Raw genomic sequence first — 27,683 nt, forward strand, 5'->3', positions numbered from 1 at the left:
CAAGGCAACAATGATTATCTCAAGAAGAATCAAATAAATAGTCCTCATCTATACTACAACCTCAATCAGCAAAACAAGAAGAAACGTTCCTTTAGACCACAGTAAACAGCTCAATACTTCCTCCATTCATCTAAAAGACTACAAGGAAATTACGGAGGGAAAAAGTAGACGATAAATCTACAATGGGTGAAATTAAATTACTGGCTAATCAGAATGGCAAGTCCGAGAGAAATAGCTATAAGCGAAGCCACCCAAGTCAGTTTCTCAGTTATCCTAGGTGCTCTTTCTTTCAATGCCTGACTACAAGAACCTATAAAAACTGTATAACTTCCCATGGAAAACACGGTCCCGAGCAAGAACATACCTAGAAAGGCAGCTCCTGCCAATCGAGAAGGCAAAGCAAGGGCAGGAAGCACCATCATTAGAGCATCAGGTTGCAGACCATGGATGATTCCAGTTGCGAAAGTAGCAAAACCTACTTTCTTTTTCCCAACTGTCGTGTTTTCAAGGGATTCGAGGGCACTCACGTCACACTCCCCATTCTCTAAAGCAACACATGGGGCCTGCACTTCTGATGCCTCTTTAATTCCCATTGCACCAATAACTAGTAAGGTAAGGCCCACCACTCTTGTACCCCAAGTTTGGATGTTCTCTATGTGTAAGCCGTCCTTAAGCAATAGAAACAACAAGCCAAAAATCACTTGGCCTGCATCATGGCCACAGCCCCATAGGGCTCCAACTGCAGCGCTCTCAAGCCGGGTACGCCCAATTGAGAGTGGAGCCAAGGCAGTAAGATGATCAGGTCCTGACAGCGTGTGCAAACAACCAGCAAAGAATCCAGTCCAGGCACTACTTAGTAGTTCGGTCCTAACAAGCTTTCCCCCTACAGCAACAGCACCAGAACCCCCGGATGTTGCAGCTGATTGAACTGTAGCATATGCTTGAGAAGCAATAAGCGGGTGAACAAAGAGAAGGATCAAAGCTGAAAGCAACACAACCGCTGTAGCTCCAACAACCTGAAACATTTTCAAAAAAGAATATTGTAAATATTCATGAAAACAGAGCTATTTAAGCCGTGGGAAGAAATCATAAAATGCTGGAGGAAACTTGTATTTGGAGGTACTTAATAACGTCACGACTTCGAAGAAAAGCAGCAAACAAACATGATCCCCAATTTGAAGAATTAAGAGTGAAAAATAGGAGGGCAATCCTTTGAGTGGCTTACAATCTAAGTGACACTGACACCAGGTACGAAATATCTGACATGGCAAAATACCAACATATGTCAGAGCATCTCATTTTTAAGAGTAAATCTATGGTGTACGAGATGTATGGTGCACCATTACACCTCAGCCCCTCATACCAAAAAGTGCGTGTGTATTTAATGGCAAAAGTACTGATCCAGAGACCCATATTACCTCCGCACTGAAGACATGCTCATTTTTAAAACCTAGATTTTGGTTTAAAATATAGAGTGAAATTTTGCATAGCTTATATAAACACTTTTACAAGTCATAACACACGGGAACTATTTAAAGTTCTAAAGCATTTGTAACTACTAACTCAGAGGTCTGCAGTAGCCAACAGCCTACTGGTCAGTCCTTGGGGGGTTTTGGCTGATGGCCCTAGGTCTTGGGATCATTTCCTACATTCACCAAAAGGGCCGATGGGCCCCCTAAGTCTTGGGAATTGGGACCAATCCTACCTTCACGAGGAAAGGTTTATGGCTTCCAAAAGTCTTGTTAAAAACAATTAATAACAAAATAGTGTATGTGTAATTAGTTTTAAGCTTCTTCCAACTAGGCAGGCCACATCTTCTACACTCCAGAAGGTCGTTTAATTAGTTTTAAGCTTCTCAAATTAGGTGTTCCTGCTTCTCCTTCCAGCTCCTACTCCCACCCCTTCCTCTCATTTCTATGGTCAGAACCAATATAGATTGGACCAACAGAGACCTAAAAAGAAACTTTGGAGACCATACAGACAACAATCGACCAACGAGGAACATATGCCATCAGTAACATAGAAACAAACTAACAATGAAAGCCCACAGACCAACATAATCGGCAATCAAAATACATCTACCTAGTGTGATCTGAAACTACATACGACGACATCATCTTTATTCTGTGCTAGAATAATAAAATGTATGAACGCTCTCGGTTGGAAATTAATTTATTGATTGAATTTGTAAATGATCTTTGATTCCGTGTAAGTAAATTTGATGGACTGAACCGACTAGATTTGATTGATCAGGTTTTGTGGTTCGATTAAACTGATCATGATTGACTAGACATATGTTGCTAATACTGTTTTTCACACTACAGTCTAACAATTTTCCAACCAACATATTCAGACCGCCAAAGGTGGTGAGGATACCTGGAGACTCGTGAAAAAAGTAATGCACCAAAATGAGGTTGGAATGTGTGCATCAGTCACTCTTTCTTCTATGTTGCTCGGACTTGGATAGAATTGGTAAACAATTTGCAGCACTTCGGTTGTTTTTCACTCCCACCATAAGTTTCAGTAATTAGTAATTATTGGGCACTTCCTCTTAAACTATTCGCTGTTCTTAGTTGTTACTTGTTAGCACAGACCGGTTAAAAATCCACTAACACCATAAGAAAAACGATAGAAAACGCTCAAATTCTGCGTTTTGATCATTCGAAGTATAACCCCCGAGGAAGAAAAAGGTTGGAAAAACCGAAAAACTACCAAAAAAAACTATTGTCCTAGACTTTCCATTTTGAGGATTGTGTTTCAGAAAGCCAAAAGGCCTCAATCCCGATGGCTGAAAGCATTTTTATATTCAATGTTGGACCGTCACAATCACAATGTCTCGTCGTATGTAAAAATGTGGACACTTTATGAGCTCGAGTGTTATATCTCTTGACGTTTCTCAAAATTCCGCCACATATCATGTACTATGGCAGAAACCTATAATGTATCCCTCAACCTAGTTAATTAATACTTCAAAATTCAAGTTCAAAACTCTACAAAATAACAACAGCACAAAAAAATGAGCATTTTAAACAAACACAAACAATGGTATCTTTCATGAATCTATTTATAATTACCAAAAACGCCCAAGTATAAAAAGCTTTAAAACCACTAAAATTATGATTAAAAAAAATTCACCTTATCTTGCTTTAAAGTTCCTTGAGGAATATTCAGTCACTAAAAAAAACTAAAGGAGATCCTGTTAGAATTAAACAGACTTAGAAAGAACACCACACTAACTTAAATATATTGAATCATGGAGAGAATGAGATAGAGAGAAATCTTATTAATTGAGTTTAATCTGAATGGGAGGAGGTTAATTTTATATATAACTAGGTAATCTCCTTTCAAAGATAAAAGATTACCAGGATAAACACCAAAATAAAAGATTACAAAGGATTACAAGGAAAAACACCAAGATAAAAGATTATCAGGATAAACACCAAGACAAAGGATTACTAGGATAAATACATATAAGGAGGTGTCCCATATGGACTCAATGGTGGGCATCCATATAGGCCCACTGATTTCTTAACAGTTCTCCTTCGATGTCCACCATTCTTGTGGAAATTCTGGTGGATACATCTTTTGTAGCATTTTTCTGAATGCACTATAACTATCCAATGACAATTGCCTCATTAAAACCCTTGTTAAGGACAAACCCAATGGGAAAAACCAAATCGAAGGAAAAAGAGTACAACATTCCTCAGAATCATTGAAATAGTATTGTGACTTGCTTAATAATGCCTTGTTAAAACCTTTACTAGGAAAACCCAGTGGGATAAAACCTAGATAAGGAAAAAGAGTACAGTGCATATGTCATGGGATATATTCTTCAGGATGCTCCCCCTGTTCTATTTCTCCCCTGATAAAAACATGTATTTACATGACTTGGTGGGACACATTCTTTAGGATGCTCCTCCTGTTCTATTATCCCCCTGATAAAAACAAGTCTTTATATGGCTTGGTAGGGGTGTCAAAATGGCCCTCAAACCCTCAGCCTGCCCGCCCCGACCCGGCCCATGGGCCGAAAAAGCCCTCAAAATGAGGCCTTTATACATTCATGGGTTAGGCCTACTCGATCCTCAAGCCTTTGTGGGGAGGGTAAGGGCCTAGACTTTGAAACTTAAGTCATCCCTTAAGCCTGACCCTCATTAGGCCCTCAACATTTATTATTACATATATTTTAATAAAACTTTATACAATATATTTTATTTTAGCATTAATATGCTAAAAATCACTTAAAAGAACGTTTATCTATTAAGTTTGCCAACCTTATAATTTAAATATAATATTTTATGAAATGAATTTAACTAATCTTAATTGATTAATACAACTTTAACAAGTTGTTTTAGTAGTTTGAAGGTTTAATTGTGAAGTGCATTCGATTTTATCATTTTTAACTAATGTTTCTAAATTTATTTTGTAAATTAAATGTATAACATAGTATTTGGCTCTCACGTTCATCCTGTAGGAACCGTTATTTCAGAATACAAATTTCTACAAACCACGAGAACCCATGCGCAGCGGAATCAATGGGGTTCACGGTTTTGGATAGAAAACATACCTTTTCGATCTGGTTTAGATAACTCTGAGAATCCAAGCTTTATGAATCCGAATCAACAATCAACCCCTTTATCTTCTGTTGTATTCATTTAGAATAGATTGCACGTTGTGTGGACAACGATCTACCAACCCCCTTCTTTCTCACAAAGCTAGATCCAATTTTAGATCTATCTTTCCTTGCCTCTTTTTCTAATATAGTGAATAGTGAATTTCGGCCAGAGAGAGAGTATTCTATTTATAGGCTACAACAGGGACCATGAGGAGAAATTAGGGTTGGGCCTCCTGACGGACTTGGGCTTCCCATGTTCACCCAGAACACACAGCCTAAGTCCGTCAACAAATGACTTATTCCACTAAATGTCATTGTTGCACTACCGCCCTAATCCCAAATTATGTGTCAGCGTTTATAGGCTCTATATTATATGCTTGTTGATCTCCCCATGTTTAAGATATCGAATGTCCGTTGATTAAGTTAAGTTACTGACAACTACATTAATCAACATCTTATGTCCTTGAGTAGTACCACTCAATCTCATTGTCATGTCAGAATAAATCCACCTGCCGCGGGGTTTACATGACAATCTTTTGAGCTCCTCAAGGGGACATCATCAACCCGACTTCTGCGGGTCCGGAGTTCCTTCTATAATCAACATCACACCTTACATACAATGTCATTACCCAATCCATCGAGTTTGTTGATTCACAAATGAATCTCACTCATTGATGATTTAAAGCAATGCACAATGCACGTAAGTGCCCGTTATTATATCCGGATTAAGAGGACAAACATCCATAATAACAGAGGTGTTTATTCTCTTATACAGTCAGTATAAAGATAAACAACCTCACTTGGTCCTGTTCAATACACACAAAATGTACTAGTGTTGTCACACCCCGAATTTTGACAGAATTCGGAAAAACAATATTTGTTCCCGACTCTTCGATTTTCGAGGTGTGATGCACTCTCAACTTCCAAAAACCCATAAACAGTTTAAATATGTGGATAATTAAAAACCAATAAAAATTTTAGAATAAACAAAAGTCCTCTTCATTACAAAAAATTCACAAATAAGATTAGGTTACAAATCTCTTCCCAATAACTCTTTATTTAAAATTTCAAATGAAAATACAAATAACATTGTCTCAACTAAAAATTTATATCACCTCAAGGGAAACAAAACCTATCTTGAAATGTGACGCTAACGCAAACCACAAATAGCAACCAACCTTCTTCAACACTAAACCTATCAAAACTTATCAATTATGTTCATTTAATGAGCACACCCGATAAACAAACATGCAAATCGGGTCAGCATTATAAACAATGCTGGTGTGAGTAGCCCTAAAATACAACATATACTTATATATATATTTACACACTAAATAAGGCAGTTAGTTCCTCCACCGAGGCGCTTTAACCTCTAACGAATAATACAACATCCTTAGGTACCATAATTAAGGCAGGTAGTTCCTCCACTAAGGCGCCTTAATTTCTCAACAATAATACAAAGGCATTTAGTTCCTCCACCGAGGCGCCTTAGGTTTTAACTAAACTAATAACCAGCCAAGCATATTCTATACTTACCGCATTTCATGCTCAATTACAGAGTGGGACGTCTTTACACAAGTAATTAGGTTGACCCACCTTTCTGCAAAACTACATACAATCATATATTTAAAGATATATCATTAACCAACATATTATCATAATTATATTATTTAAGGCTTTCTTTGTGTGTCCCTAAAATCATGTCGTATCTATGTCTTACCTAGTTTCCCTTGCTACCACAATCGCTTCCCAACGCCGAACATGTACATCCACATGCCTCCCCTCACATAATGAACCACTCCGTGCGTAACTACCCCCGGCGGGATCGCGACACCGGATAACCCTCACCACGAAAGCCATTATGTGAGTACTGCCATTATACGGCATAAAATATCGCGCATCTCGTTCTAATTTTGCGAACGGAATAATCAAGCCACTATTCAGCTACTCCAGATGGGCCATTCAGATTCACTGAAATGCTAGAAGGGCCAATCAAATTACTTACGCCCGAAGGGCCATTCAGATTCACTGAAACGCCAAAAGGGCCAATCATATCACATACGCCCATCACTAGGGCCAAATCACATGAGTTGTGGTAGCTAGGTTCTAGGATTTTCGTTACGTAATTTATTCAAGTGTCATACATTTATATCTCAGAATAATTCTTATTCTATCTAATGCCAGTATACTTAATTGTACTGAAGCTCAACGTTTCTCGTTATAATACAATCCACATTATTACATGCCAATACTATTCATTGCACGATATCCAAATATCTCTATATCAAATCTCACTTATTTTTTAACGTGCCAATCATATATTGCACTATGGAATATCTCAAGCCTTCATAAATACTACAATTCATTTAAGTAGCAACTCGTAATAGTAATCAATCATGTAATGTATTCGTTCAATATATTTATGTGAACTCAATTCCCCATCAAAGCCAAATATATTTATGTGAATCCGAGTCCATGCATGTGTAGTTTAATTCTCATAGAAACGTATATATCTAAGTCTTATAAGAGTTCCTCTCTTGTTACGTGCCAATATTTATATGTTCTACACACTACTCACGCCAATCTTAATTAGATAATAACAAACAAGGTTATACAAATTTTGATAATATTTTATTACTACATTTGTCCATATTCTTAAATATGTGAAAATCTGGAAAAAAAAACATTCTCGATTCGGCGGTCAACGGTCAAAGTCAACTTTGTCATTGTCAAAGTCAAATTATCGTTTCCATGTTCAACTAGTCAGGGCCATAGTGCATGGCTAAGGTGGCTCATGGGCTCATGACTAAGGTAATGGTTAAGGTCATGGTTCGGACCCAACTAGCCAAGCCTATGACTCGACCAAAGATTCAAATAATGTTAGCGGATCCAACATAAAAACCAAACCGAAACCCGCCCAACAATAGATTTAGCCCAACTAGAAATATCTAGAGGAACATATCCACTTAAAACAATAATGAAACATACCTACCAAAAATAAAAAAAACCGGCCAATGTAAACAAAATTAGAGCAGCCCCAACCAAAAATAGAACCGCCCTAACTCAAAGATTAAATATCGGCCCATCACTAACAAAATAGAACTGACCCAAAGGAAAACCAACTAAGCCCAAGCCCCAATCCGACCCCAACAGGTCGTCTTCTCCATCCTACTACCACCGGTGCTTTCAAGTCCGCCACCACTTCTCCATACACCACCCCTTTTCAACCAAGCGGTTGGACTCCTAAAGAAAAACCGACATCATTAATTCACACCAACACGGTTTTGGCAATTGTCGAGATCACTCTCCAACGGATCTCGACCGCCATTGCCGGTGTTCAACTTCCACCACACTCCCAAGCACCCAATCAAACCTCCACTACCACCAAACATCATCCCATCAAAACAAAAGCGAAATATATTACTAAACATCAAGATTTAAAATATGTATTACTAATCCACGGACTCGCGATCTCAAGCAGCCATTAACGACTTCTACAAGCTTCCAACAGCACCTATCAACAATTCTAAACCCGACATTCATCCCCTTACTACCACCAATCTTCAATCAACATAAAAACACAACACTAACAGTTCACACATAAATTTTTACTGGCGATTTCTTGGTTATAGCTTTGGCCACCATTAACGACCTCTTCAAAGCTCCAACAGTTCAATTAAGGATTTCAATGATTAAGTGAATAACTATACTAACATCTAACCAGTCCCAAGAATTCCGCAGGATGAGAAAAATAACCCGACATAGGAAAAATAGAAACTGAGCGAGAACAAAAACTCTAACAGTAAATGTTTTATTCTAAAACTTTAGTTTTTATGAAAAAGAAAAAACGTAACTACTCACATTAATTAACAGCTCGACGAATCCTTCTTAGTCCGAATCGTCGCGCTCCAACGCTCTAACCAACGAGCTTTTATCTCCACCTCCATTTTTTATTTTATTTTTATCTCGAAACCCTATTCTCTAGAAAAAATATGAATATATACTTGGGTTTGAAACCTAAAGCCCAACGGATTTCGGGCCCGAAAATCAGGCCCACATATCCCAAATCCAATCAAGCGAATTTTAAATAAATAATTAAATTAATTAATTAATTAATAAATACGTATTTTAAATACGGGCATTACAAGTGTAATCCTATAGTCAAGATAAACGAATACCAGATTATACTACAACCGTACCAATGGTTTGTCCAAATCCATCTAGGTTGTGAACGATTACTTATACTTTATACGGTATTGATGATATGATCTTCTGTGTGTTCACACCATATCATCTACAACATAAAGTATTAGACACATGCATATAACTAATAACATATATAATATGCATAATATTTGCCCATATAATTCTTATCCAAAATATAAAGAATTAGAGTTAATACAAAAGTAATGCTTTTAGTATATAACCCTATCAGCCCTCAAGCCCTCTCAAGAGGGTTGAGGGGCGGGTAAAGGCTTCGAGATTTAAGCATTGGCCCGACCCGACCTGGCCCTCGAGGTAAATGAGGGTAGGGCTGGCCCGGCCCGACCCATTTGACACCACTATGGCTTGGTGGTGAATTTTTCGTGATTTAAGGAAGCTATTACTGGTCGATTGCCAAGACATAGCTGCATATTTATTAATAAAAATTTAACCTATTTGAGAGTGACCCTTCTGAGGGTCAGATGGATAACCAAAGACTGCATAGCCAACTAGATCATAGTCATTAGTGGAACCATAAGAATAAAATAGTTTCATACTAGTTATCCATAAAAATATCTCAATATGTGTTTGACATCATTCTAGTGTCTAAGTGTATATGCATAATTATATCTTGATAAGAAACTAATAGAAAATGCAATGTCTGATCTTGTGCACGTATTGTGCTAGATACATAAATGCTTCAATATCACTCAAGTAGAGTATTTTCAAGACCAAGAACTTCCTCATGTTCTTCCTTTAGTCAAAATGGATCATTATCCAAATCCAAGTTTCGCACAACCATGTGCTTTGTCCATTTCATTTCAAAAATCTATAGTCAGTAGTTTTCTCCAATTCTTTAGGTGTCCCGATCAAGTTTATACCAACCAAACTTGCTGCTACTATATTGAATCCAACCTCGGATTTTACTATAGGTCAACACCACGTTTTTCAAAGAGTTTAATTATACTTGAATAGCAAATTCTAGATTGGCCAATCTTTCCTTTGTCGACGAAACATGTGGTTCATTTATTCTTTCATCATTGTCCTTTGATGTTCCAATAGCTATACCATAGCTAAATATGTCATCCATGACAAGTGCTTTCCTATCCCACAATTCACCTGAACATGCATGGAATATTGAGATCGATCATTTCATTTTCAGGTACCTATGCCTCTCCATGGGCAACCATAGGCATTTCAGTGAATTTGGATATTTGCACATTTTCATTATTTGTTTATGGAGCTCCAGCCATTACTTGGCTATTATTTGGACGGGATGGTTCATCAATTCTCCTCTCATAGGAAAACTCTCTTTGGATCCTATAGGTCTACCACGCTTTTAGCATATAGTAGATTCATTTACCGCCATGTTTAGACCCCGTCCAAATGGAATATCAATTATGGCTGGCACATTCATGGTCACTTTTACCATATCATTAAATGCTTAGGTATTTTCTTTACAACCGCTTGCAAGTGTATCATTCTCCTTATCTCATATAGTCACATTCATTGTTTGGATCCTTAATGAGATAGTGGACGTTACTTCACGTCTTTCTTAGAGCAACCATTGCTTTTCTCCCCCTAACGACGGGAAGACTATCTTATTAAATTGACAATCATGTAATATAGACTGTCTAAGTGAGCATCTTGCTCCCAGCATTAGATATGATACACAATGTCTTTCTCATTTATGGGTATAGTCTACCAGACACATATCCATAATACTTTTATCCATTTATATATCCATACATTTTAACATAAAGCAAAATAAATTTGTAAAGATTGATACTAGCACAAATATATTAAGAAAAATAAAACTGGAGATTCATAATAAGAAAATTCAAAATATTAACGACAATCATGGCCTAGACTTTCTATGAAGAGAACACAATTTTAACGGTAAACGTTCCATGAACTGGTAATAAAAATATAATTAACTAAATAAATCATTCCAAGGATAAAATCTTGCTCATCAAACTTTCCCATTGCTATTTGGATCCTCATACTGAACCTCAAGGAAATCGGAACAATCCAAATGAGTACCATCATTAAAGTTCTCTATCACATGTGTTTCCATTTTTCTAGAGGCTTTATACTTTTCAACCTCTTCTATAGAAGCTTGGTAGTATTTTGCCCAATGTCCATCATTACCACCACATCTGTAGCAAATATCACTGCTCTCCTTTTGTTTGTTTTGAGGATTTGAGTCCCTTTTATGCGGTAGAGCTGTCCACTTATTCCAATTTCTATTTTGTTGGTCATTAGTATTAATTCCAATGATCATTTTTTCTATTACCATTGCCATCTTCATAAGGATGATAGCCTCGACCACCTCTCCTAGTATTTATGCCTCTTCCACGCCCTCTTCCATGTCCTTTACCACGACTACCACTAGGTCAAAAACTAACATTTGCTTTTGGAATTGTCATTGACCCAGTTGGTCTGGAGTTGTGGTTCTTGATTAAAATGTTACTATTTTGCTCCGCAACAAGGAGACATGTTATAAGATCATAATATTTGGAGAATCGTCTCTCTCGATATTCCTCCTGTAGGAGCACATTCGAGGCATGAAAGGTAGAAAGAGTTTTCTCTAACATTTGTTCATCAGTTACCTTTTCACTATACAATTTCAACCGAGGAACTATATTAAACAAAGCAGAGTTGTATTTAGAAACTGTCTTATAGTCTTGGAACCTTAGGTTGAGCCATTCACTTTGAGCATTTGGTAGTATGACCATCTTCTGGTGATCATACCTATCTTTCAGTGATTTCCAAAGACCTGCTGGGCCTTCCTCTGTTAGGTCCTAATTCTTTAAGTCATCATGAATATGATGACGTAGGAATATGAGAGTTATGGCCTTTTCCTTTGGACTCATTTTGTTTTCTTCTTTAATAGTATCACCAAGTTTTTAGATTGTAAATGGATGTTGGCATCCAACTGCCATGATAAATAATTTTCGCCTCTAATTGAAAGAGCTTGAAAATCGAGTTTAGTAAGGTTTGACATATTTCAAGTAACTGTAACAGAATAAACAAAATTTAGGCATCAAATTTTCACATTGGATCGAGATTTGGGCCAGTATTTTAAGTCACATATATAACAACCACCAAATATCACTTATCATAACAACTATTTATGCGTTCAAAACGGAGTTATAATGAATTATATGCAGCAAAATAAGTTAAAATGGCTTAAAGGTCAAACTGGTTAGCTGGGTTTTATTAACTTAAGGCCCATATATAACCAATAAAACATATGGGCTTTGGCCTTTAAAAGTTATTAGGCCGGCTATAAAAAAGAGATGATGTCATCGTCATCATCTACACTAGAACTAACAAAAAATTGGTCCCAAGGCCCGATTTTGGGGAAAATGAAGTCTAGAGGACAAGGTTTTTATGAGTAACTCCACAAGGACAAATTTTGGGGAAAAGTAACTCATTTAACCCACTATTTCAAAATTAGTAACCATTAAGGACAAAATAAGTTGACCCTCGGCCTTTTACATTTTTAAAATGCCGGTTATACCCTTCCGCGGAAAAATAACTCTCAAGGACAAATGGCCCGGATTTTAAATAAATATTTTCCAATTTTACCCTTTTTGTCATTTTACTATGAACAATGAGTGTTCATACCTTCTGCTGGTGTATGAATAATGATTGTTCATATCCAAATATATAGGTGAATGTACCTTATACAATATATTGATGTATGAACATTCAATGTTCATACCAAAAGGACTATGAACATTCAATGTTCATACCCAATCAATGTTCATACCCAAAGACTGAACATTGAATGTTCATACCCAAAGGACTATGAACATTCAATGTTCACTATGAACATTGAATGTTCATATCCAAAGACTATGAACATCGAATGCTCATACCCAATCAATGTTCATACCCAAGGACTATGAATATCGAATGTTCATACCCAAGGACTATAAACATTGAATGTCCATACCCAAAAGACTGAACATTGAATGTTCATACCCAATCAATGTTCATACCCACAGGACTATGAACATTGAATGTTCATACCCAAGGACTATAAACATTGAACATTCAATGTTCATACCCAAAGGACTATGAACATTGAATGTTCATACCTAATCAATGTTCATACTCAAGGACTATGGACATTGAATGTTCACTATGAACATTGAATGTTCATACCCAAAAACTATGAACATTGAATGTTCATACCCAATTAATGTTCATACCCAAGGACTATGAACATTCAATGTTCATACTAAATACACCGATTAAGTTTAGATGCGGGTTTGGGATGTTAATTATTTTGCGTCAGGGGTATACTTGACATTTCATCTACCCGATCCATTTTTTATTTCACGTCAAGGGTATACTGGACTTTTCATCTACCCGGTCCTTGTGAGTTACAAAAATAAAAAGGTGTCCCTAAGAGTTACTTTTTCTGCATTTTTGTCCTTGAGAGTCACTAAACCGAATTTAACCTTTTAAAGGAAACATGGATACTTAACTAATTAAACAGATGCAAAACATACAGTAACCAGTCATCATAAACCCCAGAATCCGACATCAACAAGTAACAATAAGGGCACCGGCTACCATTAATAAAACATGTTGAATGAATCTAAACTTCATCCATTAACCAACAGGTAAGAGTAATCAATAAAATAGATGGAACAAACATATACCAATACACATGAAATGTGAGACAGTGATGCACTAATACACTAATATCTCTTAATAACATACCAATGACGAAAAAAAATCTACAGTACACTAATATCTCTTAATAACATACCGATGACGAAAAAAAATTCTACAATACAATTAAATTCGATAGTAACGAATTTAATATGGTATCAACAATATCAATTACAATTTAATCACAAGTTAAACACATACCAACACATACCAACACATACCTTTAATCCAAAACTAAACACTATCGTGCTGATAACATGTTAGAATTAAACAGACTTAGAGAGGACACTACACTAACTTAAGTATATTGAATCATTGAGTGAATGAGATAGAGAGAAATCTTATTAATTGAGTTTACTCTGAATGGGAAGAGATTACTTTTATATTAACTAGGTAACTTCCTTTCCAAGATAAAGGATTACCAGGATAAATACCAAAATAAAAGATTACCAGGATAACACCAAAATAAAAGATTACCAGAATAAACACATATAAGGAGGTGTCCCATATGAGCTCAATGGTGGGCATCCATATAGCCCCACGAATTTCATAAAAGATCCAACCTTTCTTTAATTTTTTTCTCTCATCTATTTCAACAACAATGCAATCCTCAGTCATACCTCTTTCTCTCCTTATTTCTAATTTTCTTACAGCAAATGTTGAATCTCTTATCACCTTACCCCTAATGTAATAATGAGTTCAAAGACTTTTCAGGTTTGGATATTCGATTATTGATCCCGGAAACAATAACTACATACCGCGGTTAGGTGTGACTTCCCTCCATATGGAAGGGATTTCATAGGCCATATACCAAGCCGGGATGGTTTTGCAATGGAAAGATTCCTACGGACTTGATAAGTATTTACAACGGTGGACGATATTTAATACAATATATGTACCTGCATTTTCAATTTACATTGTAGTTGCAATCCAATTCAACTTTTTTCCGGTGAGATAGAAGTTGGATTGCAAATGAGAATGTGTGAAGTGTGAACCCATACTATGCTTGTTTGGTGTATCCGTGCGTGGATAACCCTCCTTACTAATTGTCGGGGACACCGATTTCTTTATTTGCGGAAAGTGGTCCAATCCAGGCATATAAGGGTACCATGGATTCATTATGTTGCTGCTTTGTGGCGATATGGTACTCATTGTTGCCATTACTGCGCCTAGAATGGGAGTGGCATATATATGAGGGATCCGTTTACTATGGTTTTTATACCATGGTTTATACCACGCCCCTTTACAAAATGAGTTAAAAGCTAATATTTTGTAGATATGATCTCCTAACTATGGATAAATTTTTCACAACAATTTGGCTCATTTGGAAATCTCTAACCTAATTAAAAATTGTTGACAACTTTAAATTTTTTTTAACGGCCCCAATTTTTCGATTTTGCAATCATCTTTTGACATTATTAAACATCATCAAATGAGTTGAAATTTTGTAGAGGTGATCTTCAAAGTTTGTTGGACATATCCACAAAAAATTAGGTTCTAGTTCATCTTGTGGGTGAAGTTGTGGGCCATGGTATATATATATATATATACTGCAAACCTATATATATATAGGTTATATCTCAATGCGTTCCATACTCCTTTGCATTCCAACTCATTTTTTGGTATAATTTATCCATCTGAAGATTTAGGAATCAAGGACACTTTACCACTTTATCTTGATCCAAGCCTAAAGCAAGATGAACTCCTTATGGGTGTAAGCTTTGCCTCAGGTGGTGCAGGATATGATGTGCATACTTCAAAACTAGTGGCATTATGAAAATTTCGTTCTATAATCAATTTTGCAGTATTTAATTTTACTTTTTCCTCAGTATTGAATCTAATTAAGTTGTTCCATTTGTTATACTGTGTAATAGAAGACAATAGGGTTACAACAACAATTAAGTATGTTCAGAGAGTTTATAGGTAAGCTAAAAGTCATTGCTGGAGAGGAAAGAACAACAAACAACTTGAAGGATAGTTTGTACATATTGGTCGCAGGAAGCGATGACATTGCAAATACTTACTATAGTTGTTATGAATAAAACAATGCGGAAAGAACATTATCCATAACAAATAGATCAACCCTACACAATGATTGATCCTTCTCTCTAGACAAGACTTCAACTCTCTCCAAGCTCTATCCCAACGCTTCTCATTAACAATTTAACAAACATATAAAATAAAGATAATAATGTAAAAGATAACCAACCACAAAACAAGGATATATCGTGGTTCGGCAATTTGCCTACGTCCACACTGACGAGTTCCAAGATTTACTAGATGTCAAGAGTAACAGATTACAAGAGCTCTCAATTCACTCACAAAGAATGAACACTCAACTCACTAAGAATTTCTCTCTTACAATCTCTCTCTCTCTTTCTTTTTGGTTAGGTTAAGTTTTTATAGAAAAAACTTATATTTATACTATTTCTGAAAACAATCGAAGTCCTGCTGAAATACGATTGGGCGCGTTTTGGCCGTACAAAAATCGAAGCGCGCCGCTTAACAACTTGATCGTTTGCCAAAAGAGAGCTTGCTGGCGTCCTGTGTCCAGCATAGCATACTGGCGCCTTTACATGAGAGAAAGAAAAAAAAACTCATTTTTTCTCTACATTCTCCACCTCGGTGAGGTTTTAACACATAAAACCGTTTTAACACATCCAACAAGAAGTACTAGTCCTCTAAACTCGCCATCAACTGCCCCGAAGGCCATACCCACAAAAGGCTATGCCCGCAAAGAACCACCCACAAAGAATATCTTGCTTTCTCACGAAGAGCCACCCACGCGAGTGTCTTGCTCACGAAAAGCTATCTTCACATAGAGTCATGCTCACAAAGAGCAATCATACCCACGAAGGGCCATGCCTACGAAAGGCATCAATCAACAATGCATGAGCCTCCACCATTTGTGGAGTACCTCCAACAAATGTTGGAACTCAACTCCATAGAGAACCTTCTATAACCCAAAACCCTTTTGCCCGTAAGCAATAAAACAAATTCCCAAGTACAAAACTTGTCACGAGCCTCCACCATTTCATACATATCCATCGAACAATCTTTGCAATGACTATCTCTAACAACTTCTTCGAAGTCGTTTGGTTCATCACCCTCGATATTCAGTGCGTAGGCAACCGAGTCCGGTTGACCATAATACTTTATTGGCTTATCATGACCATACTTCGTAACTTGTTTCACACTTCTCTTTGGCTTTGATCTAGCCAAAGCTTGCTACTCAGGTTGTTGTAGTTCTATTTCTTGTTGAATAGTTCTTTCATTAAAAACCTCACTCTCTATAGCATCTTCTGACGCTTCCATCTCAATCACATGAGATTCTATAGAATCACCACTATTTTCAGCCTTCTCCGGACTATTGCTCTTGCCATTAACAAGTGAGGGAAATAGAGAAGAGTGAAGTGAAAAGTATGAAGTATTCGATGGAATAGGTGAGAATATAAATAGATGGTACTGATTATTATTTTCTGCATGCGGACACGTAGATTGGTGAGCACCTATTGGTGAGCTCCTAACTCTGTACCGCGTAATGCAATGGGATAAACACTTCAAAGAGAGCCTTGTCTTTTGTGCTTTTGTTTGTTGAAAAGTATTTCATTTTAATTTGTCTTGTCCCACAAATTCAAAAAATGATGTATTGGTTTGTTTTAATGATTCAGTAACAAGAGATGAAATTGTTGGACATTTTATGAGCAGGAAAAATATGGAAGTCTAAACTCTGAACTCTGAAGGCCCTTTTTTTTTTCGGTAAATTAACTTATATATATCTTTAATTGTCCCCTTTGAGCCAACGATTTTATTTTGTGGTTACGCAGAAAACCAACATATAGCATTGAAATTAGATGCTCCAGAATTTTATTTCAATTTCGAAATTTTGTAGAGACAATACTAACAAAAAGAAATTAGAAAAAGAAAATATAAATTAGATATAATAACACATCAAGAACATGAAGCCATTGATTTTAGGAATAGGACAATATAAAAGAGCAAAAGCTCTACACTTTTGGGATATATCAATTATCAAGGAGATTTTTTATCCCAAAATTTTCATATGGAGGGAAAATGGAGCAGTTCAAAAGGAATTCTAGTTTCTTAACACTATGGTGTCTTTTGCAAGAATTGAAAAAACTGTATAAGGATAGACGAGAGAGAAATAAAGAGTAAGAAGGGGAGCGATGGTGGAGTCGTGGTGCAAGTGCTTGAGTTAAAGGTCGCTGTTGGGTGGAGAAGATGGAAGGAATTCTTTTCTTGTGTTTACTTTAATAAATACACACATATGAGCTAACTTGTTCAACCATTGTCCATTAGAGGTAGAATGGTCCTACCCTTTAAAGGGGCAGGACACTAGTAATTCTCCCAAGCAACCCTAACTATTTTGCAAACATCATATATTCATATGTCTAGACCTGCACCTATCCGAAGACTTTTCAACAGAGGCCATTATCATTTGCAAGTTCAATGCATGCGATAGGACGTCGAGACGGTCGAGTACACTGGGTTTACTCATTTACATTCATGTTCAACAAATATATATTGGAAATCCACTTTACCAAAAAAAAATATTGGAAATCCACAGCTTGAAATCTACTTTTGGGCAATGTGATATGTACATTTCACAAGAAAAACAAATTGAAAGAAAACTAGAATTGATACACAACAGTTTACTGACGCAAACAGATAACCAGGAGCAACTCTTTAAATGCACTCTTAACCTCCACAAATTAACAAGGCAACAATGATTATCTCAAGAAGAATCAAATAAATAGTCCTCATCTATACTACAACCTCAATCAGCAAAACAAGAAGAAACGTTCCTTCAGACCACATTAAACAGCTCACTACTTCCTCCATTCATCTAAAAGTCTACAAGGAAATTACGGAGGGAAAAAGTAGGCGATAAATCTACAATGGGTGAAATTAAATTATCAGTACAGGCTATAACCAAAGTACTGGCTAATCAGAATGGCAAGTCCGAGAGAAATAGCTATAAGCGAAGCCACCCAAGTCAGTTTCTCAGTTATCCTAGGTACTCTTTCTTTCAATGCCTGACTACAAGAACCTATAAAAACTGTATAACTTCCCATGGAAAACACGGTCCCGAGCAAGAACATACCTAGAAAGGCAGCTCCTGCCAATCGAGAAGGCAAAGCAAGGGCAGGAAGCACCATCATTAGAGCATCAGGTTGCAGACCATGGATGATTCCAGTTGCGAAAGTAGCAAAGCCTATTTTCTTTTTCCCAACTGTCGTGTTTTCAAGGGATTCGAGGGCACTCACGTCACACTCCCCATTCTCTAAAGCAACACATGGGGCCGGCACTTCTGATGCCTCTTTAATTCCCATTGCACCAATAACTAGTAAGGTAAGGCCCACCACTCTCGTACCCCAAGTTTGGATGATCTCTATGTGTAAGCGGTCCTTAAGCAATAGAAACAACAAGCCAAAAATCACTTGGCCTGCATCATGGCCACAGCCCCATAGGGCTCCAACTGCAGCGCTCTCAAGTCGTGCGCCAATTGAGAGTGGAGCCAAGGCAGCAAGATGATCAGGTCCTGATAGCGTGTGCAAACAACCAGCAAAGAATCCAGTCCAGGCACTACTTAGTAGTTCGGTCCTAACAAGCTTTCCCCCTACAGCAACAGCACCAGAACCCCCGGATGTTGCAGCTGATTGAACTGTAGCATATGCTTGAGAAGCAATAAGCGGGTGAACAAAGAGAAGGATCAAAGCTGAAAGCAACACAACTGCTGTAGCTCCAACAGCCTGAAACATTTTCAAAAGAAAAAATATTGTAAACATTCATGAAAACAGAGCTATTTAAGCCATGGGAAGAAATCATAAAATGCTGGAGGAAACTTGTATTGGAGGTACTTAATAACGTCACGACTTCGAAGAAAAGCAGAAAACAAACATGATCCCCAATTTGAAGAATTAAGAGTGAAAAATAGGAGGGCAATCCTTTGAGTGGTTTACAATCCAAGTGACACTGACACAGAAGCAAATATCGGTATCTGACACAGGTACGAAGTATCTAACATGGCGAAATACCAACATAATGTATATAAACTCAATATGTCAGAGCATCGCATTGGACACAGATACATGGGTATTTTTTAAACATGGATTTTTGTTTAAAATATGGAGTGAAATTTTGCATAGCTTATATAAACACTTTTACAAGTTAGAACACATGGGAACTATTTAAAGTTCTAAGCATTTGTAACTACTAACTCAGAGAAGGTCTGCAGTAGCCAACAGCCTACTGGTCAGTCCTTGTGGGGTTTGGCTGATGGCCCTAGGTCTTGGGATCAATTCCTACATTCACCAGGAAGGGCCGATGGGCCCCCCAGGTCTTGGGAATTGGGACCAATCCTACCTTCACGAAAAAGTCTTGTTAAAAACAATTAACAACAAAATAGTGTATGTGTAATTAGTTTTAAGCTTCTTCCAACTAGGCAGGCCACATCTTCTACACTCCAGAAGGTCGTTTAATTAGTTTTAAGCTTCTCAAATTAGGTGTTCCTGCTTCTCCTTCCAGCTCCTACTCCCACCCCTTCCTCTCATTTCTATGGTCAGAACCAATATAGATTGGACCAACAGAGACCTAAGAAGAAACTTTGGAGACCATACAGACAACAATCGACCAACGAGGAACATATGCCATCTGTAACATAGAAACAAACTAACAATTATAGCCCACAGACCAACATAATCAGCAATCAAAATACATCTACCTAGTGTGATCTGAAACTACATACGACGACATCATCTTAATTCTGTGCTAGAATAATAAAATGTAAGAACGCTCTCGGTTGGAAATTAATTTATTGATTGAATTTGTAAATGATCTTTGGTTCCGTGTAAGTAAATTTGATGGACTGAACCGACTAGATTTGTGGTTTGATTAAACTGATCATGATTGACTAGACATATGTTACTAATACTGTTTTTCACACTACAGTCTAACAATTTTCCAACCAACATATTCAGACCGCCAAAGGTGGTGAGGATACCTGGAGACTCGTGAAAAAAAGTATTGCACCAAAATGAGGTTGGAATGTGTAAATCAGTCACTCTTTCTTCTATGTTGCTCGGACTTGGATAGAATTGGTAAACAATTTGCAGCACCTCTTCTAATTAGTAATTATTAGCAGCACTTCGGTTGTTTTTCACTCTCACCATAAGAAACCTTTTCACTAATTAGTAATTAGTAATGTTGGACAATGTCTCGTCATATGTAAAAATGTGGACACTTTATGAGCTCGAGTATTATATCTCTTGACGTTTCTCAAAATTCCGGCACATATCATGTACTATGGCAGAAACCTATAATGTATCCCTCAACCTAGTTAATTAATACTTCAAAATTCAAGTTCAAAACTCTACTAAAATAACAACAGCACAAAAAAATGAGCATTTTAAACAAACACAGACAATGGTATCTTTCAGGAATCTATTTATAATTACCAAAAACGCCCAAGTATAAAAAGCTTTAAAACCACTAAAATGAAGATTAAAAAAAAATCACCTTATCTTGCTTTAAAGTTCCTTGAGGAATATTCTTGACAAAAGGGAATCTAAATTTTGACTGGTCAACCGAATCCACAGTCAAAGAAGAAGAAGGTGTAACAGAATCCTTTGTAGAGCATCGAATTATGGATTTAAGTTTTGAAGAAGAGTGTTCTGGCTTAAATGAGACCGAACCGACTCGGCCAAACTCAACACGTGGGAACGGAGATGACCCGAGTCCTTGAACGCCGACTCGACCGATTCGAGAGAAGGAGAGGTGGAGAGAATTAGGAGAGGTTTTGGTAGAGATAAGCCTCTCCATGGCGTTTGTTTCTGACACTAGTCTTTTCTCTTTGCCTGCTCCTTTTTATTGGGACGTTTTCGAGGAAGGGTTTTAACGTGTGAAAGTTTTTTTTTGGGTTGAGAAGGGGAGAGAGAGGGAATAGTTAAGGGTAGGAAATGGGAATTATCTCAAGTAGAGTACAGTAAAAGTAATGGAATCTTGTAACTTTTTTCTGTTTTAGCAAAAGTCCAGAAAAACCAGATCAATGTGGTCCGTTTTGGTTCACCTAACTAGATTTTATGTGTAAAGTTGTTGAGAGTTTAGATTTGTGTTAATCAGAGTCTGAAGTTAGTTAGAGTGCATAAATTTGTACATTCATTCATTCTCGTGGGATATCGTCCTCCATAAAACGAAACCTCTAACGTAGTTACGTCACTTACGTGAACATTGAGGATTTTTAAGGCTTGATAGCAGAGTCTCGTTTGCTTCAATGAGCCCATGCTAGCACAAGTCCTATTTTGCCTGTGACCGACACTGTCGCCCTAACCTGTTAAGGTTTATTTTCTGTTCTCACCAAACAAGTGAACTAGTTCAAATTTGGCAACTGAGATTAATTCCACCATTTGGTCCCCAAAAAAAAATCAAACTTGTTTAGCTACAGAATTCGACGTGGATTTCTTAGTATTCGACGTGGATTTCTTAGTTATTTGTTAAGGTTTGTTGATTTCTTCAAGTCTAGGAGAGAAACAAGAAAACACCAAATATTTGAACCAATCCAAATATCAAACCAAAAAAACACTAACCAATTTCAGGCCAAAAAAACACTAACCAATTTCAGGCCAAAAAAACACTAACCAATTTCAGGAGTGATATCAAATAGTTGACATCAACACTAACCAATTTCATGAGTGATATCAAATAGTTGACATCAACACTAACCAATTTCATGAGTGATATCAAATAGTTGACATCAAATGACAAATGACGCGGTATAGTCCACGCAGTTTTCGTAAAACCGTGCCACAGAAGCCCACCTTAGAAGCTCAAGCCCACGTGGTTTTTCATAAACCGCATAATGTGTCCCACATCAACTTTCTACTTTCTTCTCTTTTCAAATCTCTCCGATTTTTGCAAAACTGCGTGATAGAAGCCCATACTCTACTCCAAGGTGTTCAAAAAACCATACAGTTTGAGATTTGATACAGCACCAAAACAAACACCAAATTTTAGGCGATTTGGTGTTTGTTTTGGTGTTTTAATCAACATGTGACTCTTGATATAATACCAAAACAAACATTAAACTTTGACCGATTTGGTGTTTTTTTTGGTGTTTTCATTAACATGTAACTCTTTTGAAAATTAAAAAATACCAAATTATTGAAAATTTGGTGTTTTATGTTATAATAGTGTCTCACTTAAAGATGCTATTAGTCATTGGATTTGAACTTTTATCATATATTCATATCATCAGTTCATTTATGTTCCCAAACATAATAGGCCGGGATGCGCTGTGGATTTGCTGGGACAGGCAACGTCCAACTTAAGGCCCTTCTTTGAAGATCTTGATCCTTAAATGGGGCAGGACCTGATTCACATCATCACATGCAAGTATGCAACAGTTATATGGCAAAGGTTAATTAGACATTTAGACCTATGCTTATATGGCCAACGTCTCTGGCTCTCTGCTATAAACTTGTACAGCCCAACCAACGATACAAAGGGCTCAGCACAAAATGTATGCCTTACTATCCAGTATCCATAACCAAAGCGCAGAGCCTGCTAATTGGTTTATTTCGGGAGTGATGATTCTTTGCGGACCTTTTGTCGAAGCCTGAATGCCTGATTTGTGTAATGAGAAGTATGTCAAATTGTTTCGCGACATAGCGAAAGAAGCAGGGTACCCAAAGAAGCAATTGGCCTCTCTCTTTTAGAGTTTTAGATGCGCCAAAACTTTCAAGGATTGACTCATTGGCTGAGTTAATGCTTGCTCGGAAGCCTCGGAGTAAGTTTGATGGTTTGACGACTGAGAATTTTCTGGATGGTTTTGATTTGATTAAGTTGATACAGCCTTTGGTTACTGAAGTTCTCCAGGTTGACGATGTTTGAAGGTCAGAGTGTCTTTTGTGAATTTGTGGTCACATCCAAGAATAGTTGGAAAAAAAAAACAAAAAAAGCATAGACCCAATGCAAGGTGCTGATATGTATAGCCGTATAGGTTGGAGTATTGGATGGAATGCACTTTGTGGAAAAGAAGGATAAGAGATTAAGAGACCTCTAAGAGAAATGGGTCACTTTCTTCCTACTAAAAGGTTCTAGACTTTATACTACTGAGATCAGAAAACAATGCAGCCACCACTTGGTGCGTCTTGACTTCTAAAATATTAGTTGATAGAGCAGTCGCCACTATATACCCACTATCTCAATGAAAGCTTATAATATGTCATCTCTAGCTTGATTATCTCTCATAAATTGGTTCTTTTAGTTCTCCAACAATGAAACGATGCAACCCATACACCCACTGTAGTTTGTTCTTCACAATGTATGATGCCCAAATTCTAACTAAACAAATAGTTTATTAGATCCCATCCACATTAAGTACTCCCAAAACAAACATATTTTCTTATTCACCTGGCTTCATTTTGTAATCAAATCACATGGACGGCATCAGTTATTGCAGCTCATACACTCCATCAACCAAGTCAGCACTACTGAGCATAGACATATATAAACAAAAGTCAGAGAACAATACTAATTAGAGAATCTTAAGGTATATGCAAACAATCAATATAACTTTTTTGTTGGGAAAGTTCTCCTTATGGTTTATCTCAACTCTTAAGCAGATCAATAATTATTGATTGATAGTATGTCTCAGGGCAGAGTGATACTATGTTTGTGAGTTTGTCCTCATGCAACAGAACAATGATCTAAAATTACATTATTAGTGTGCATTTTGGGACATCATGAATAGACAATTAGACATAAGAAAATTAAAGGGTCTTTTGCATTTTGGTCCTACTATTAATAGCGAATTTAGGGTTTGGTCCACAATTAATCATTTATTGCAGTTTAGTCCCAAATTGACATAGGTCCGTCTATACTTTCTTAATACCCAAATTACCCTAACACGTGTACAGCACGTGAAACTAATCAACAGCCATCACTTAACTGGTATTTTACAGTTTGGTCCTAGTGATAATAGTGATATTAGGGTTTGGTCCTAGTGATAATAGTGATATTAGGATTTGGTCCATAATTAATCGTTTATTGTATTTTGGTCTCGTCAATCCATCTAAAATTTTATAATACCATATTTACCCTTAAAATCATTAGTCATCATTTAATCATTTGATTTTAATCAACGACTCGTCTTACACCATATTTATCTCAACTAACCGAGTCCCAAACTTACATTTTATATTCTTCATATCTTACCACCATAACCACTACCACCTTCTTCTCCACTACTCAATTATCACCTCATTCATCACCATTCCACGGAATCACCGCCATCTAAGCTTTCTCAACTTTATGCGAAAGATAAAAATCATTTGTCCAGTGTAGTAGTCATAGGCGCATTTTTTTTGTGCCTCGCCCCGGTGAGTGTGGATACTAACATGACATGCTTTGCTTTTCACGCTTTTGTGTGCTTTTAATTGAGGCACAAGCATGCTTTATTAACTTTACAATTTTTCATATTTTTTACAATTTTTGCTATTTGTGACACATTTACACTCAATCCAATTGTTGTATGGTACAAGAAATTTTACAAATTTAGTAAGTTTTATTCTGGAGTACACTCGAAACTTAATTTTAACTAGTTTTTGTTAAGTTGTATGGATTGAGAGAAAACACAAAAATGAATTAAATGAAGTTTTACGGGATTCTAAAATTTGAATCACGTGTTCTATTTCATAAATAACTCATTTGGCTCAATTCGATTGGTTCATTATTTTAGTATATTGAAGTTGGGCTAGATTGTTTTGAGAGATACGAGTTTTATTTTGCTTTTTACTTATTGCTTAAGATTTTTCTTTTAAATGACTACAATGGTTTCATGTTTACAATCACATAAAATTAATTTTAAAGTTTAGCTAAGTAATTTAGTGATAATTCATGTCATATTTAATTTTTATTTAATTTTTTATTTGATTTATCTATTTTTTTATTACTACGCGCCTCACTTCAATCAGGCGTGCGCCACGCCTCGCGTCTTGCGCCTAAGGCACAGAGAGGGTATTGCGCCTTAGGTGCGCTTTAACGCCTTGACTATACTGATTTGTCCTATTGAACTTAAAATACTATAAGACTACAAAAATTAATTTTGAATTAAAAAAATAAAAAATAATAAAAATAATAAAAAAAAAAGATTGGGTATTTGAAATTTCAACTTAAACTCCTTAATAAATGAGACAAATTTTTTAACAACTCTTATCTTAACTTGAAATAAATTAAAAAAAAAATGAGTAGTTGATTAGTAGTTGATTGTGTTAATGACGTACATTGTTGTTAGATAGTGGTGGTGGTGGCGATTCAGATTGTTATGGAGGGTGGAGGTGGTGGTGGAGTGGTATTCAAGAAAAAAAATGTTAATTGTTTAAAACCGTTGGATTGAATGAATGAGATGATGTCATGTGTAGTTTTTAGTAATTGGTCCCACTTTTAATAGCAATATTTGCAATTTGGTCCCACTTTTAATAACAATATTTGCAGTTTGGTCCTCAAATAAGTCACGTGTACGACATGTGAAGGGTATTATAGGCATTTTAGAAAATATATGGATGGAATAGACGTGGACCGTTCGGTCAACTCACGGTCAACACACTTTAACGGCAATTTGGGACCAAACTGCAATAAACGATTAATTGTGGACCAAACCCTAAATTCGCAATTAATAGTAGGACCAAAATGCAAAAGACCCAAAATTAAATGGAAGGTCGGTTTAGGTCGGTTTTCAATTATAGATGGCTACTGAAAACGGTGATAAGAGGGGGAAAGACAATTATAGATGGCTACTGCCTATTTATAATATTCGATTTATTAATCGTATGTTTTTTTTGGGTACATTATACTTTTTCTTTTTTGATAACCATTTTTTTCATTTTTTTATTTGTTTTTTTGTGAGCATTCTAGTATTCTCTCAAGTGAATAACAAATTAAAGTATTAAACAGCCTGTCTTCGTAAAAAAAAAACGAATTATAACAGTGTATACTGCGTCAGTCATTCATCTCAACCATATTTAAAAATTTATAATTAACAGTACATTTGTGGTCCTACTGCACAATGATGGAGTTACCACTTTACCGGATCCACTCGATATTCGTGGTTTGCACATGGCAAACCGCCATGTGCAAACCTAATTCCTAATGCACGCACAGAAAGAGGGTTTTGCCCTCAAAAATATCTAAACTATTTCAAAAATCGCAACCGTGTCTACAGTATTTTTGTTTAAATTTTAGTTAGAGCATTTCCAATGCAAACCAATTTTTTTCTCTCGCAATGTAAATGTGAAAAAAAATCTCAGCCGGGATGTTAGATTCCGTTTGGACGTAAAAATCGAAAAAATATTCCGAATGAAATGAAACATCCCGTCTGAAATTTAAAAAAAAAATCAAAAAATCATACGAGACAGAATGAAATATTTCGTCCAGAAAAAAAAAACCATTTTTTTTTTTAAAAACACACGAGACATAATCTAACATCCTGTCCGAAATTCACAAATAAGCCACTATCTCGGTTGAATGTTTCATCCTGAAAATGATTTGGGAAAATAGTCACCATCTTTTTCATCTCTACATTGGGCACTAGTTTTGAACCAAAAAGAGGTGAAAATTTTCACATCCCCCTCTTTTTCACCTGCATTGGGAATGCTCTTATGTATCTCTAATCTCTTTGTAATTTTGTCTTACATTATATTATATGGTTTGGTTTTTGTGATTTTTATTTTGACTATTTTATCTCTGTTTTTTTAGTAAATTGACGATATTACTCTTTTATGTTTTAAGCAAAACACATCTATATTTTTAATAGATTGAAAATATTATTTTTCTGTACTGTAAGCAAACACATAACGTGCGTGCATCAATCTAATCTAAATAACTTTGTTGAGAAAAAAATAAAAAATAAAAATAAGAGGTGGAGACCTGGAGCCATGATGGCGTATGTAATCTGTGTTCGAAAATAAACACCAAAATTCTTTGTTTTACCAGTTGAATCCTTTGCCCCAGTCCTTTTCTGAGTTTTATGGAGGCAAATCTTGTTTGGTGTATGGCGTGGAAGAGAGTCAAGAGACCTTTACCTTCCTTAGATTCTTAGGTGTGTCCAATATATGCCGTTTAACCGAAGGAGCACGACTTATGAGCTTCAGTTGGAGAT

The 27,683-nt window shown here is 36.4% G+C and overlaps 1 protein-coding gene across 2 annotated transcripts; it reads right to left on the reverse strand.

Annotated features, from left to right (window-relative positions):
• Window positions 1-14: 14 nt before the first annotated feature.
• Window positions 15-21,596, reverse strand: LOC147519878 (chloroplast protein FOR GROWTH AND FERTILITY 2-like). 2 transcript variants are annotated; one of them, XM_086591409.1, is made up of 2 exons: window positions 21,047-21,596; window positions 15-1,016 (listed from the first exon to the last, which is right to left on the reverse strand). In XM_086591409.1, exons 1-2 carry the CDS (start codon window positions 21,347-21,349, stop codon window positions 198-200), a joined length of 1,122 nt encoding a protein of 373 aa, XP_086447535.1. In that variant the 5' UTR covers window positions 21,350-21,596; the 3' UTR covers window positions 15-197. The 2 variants fall into 2 exon arrangements, with proteins under 2 accessions (XP_086447535.1, XP_086447534.1); XM_086591408.1 differs by lacking the exon at window positions 15-1,016 and adding an exon at window positions 18,080-19,281 and having other exon boundaries at window positions 21,047-21,524.
• Between the last annotated feature and the right edge of the window lie 6,087 nt (window positions 21,597-27,683).

This window comes from Coptis chinensis, chromosome 2, assembly GCF_015680905.1.
Source record: "Coptis chinensis isolate HL-2020 chromosome 2, ASM1568090v1, whole genome shotgun sequence".
NCBI lineage: Eukaryota > Viridiplantae > Streptophyta > Magnoliopsida > Ranunculales > Ranunculaceae > Coptis > Coptis chinensis.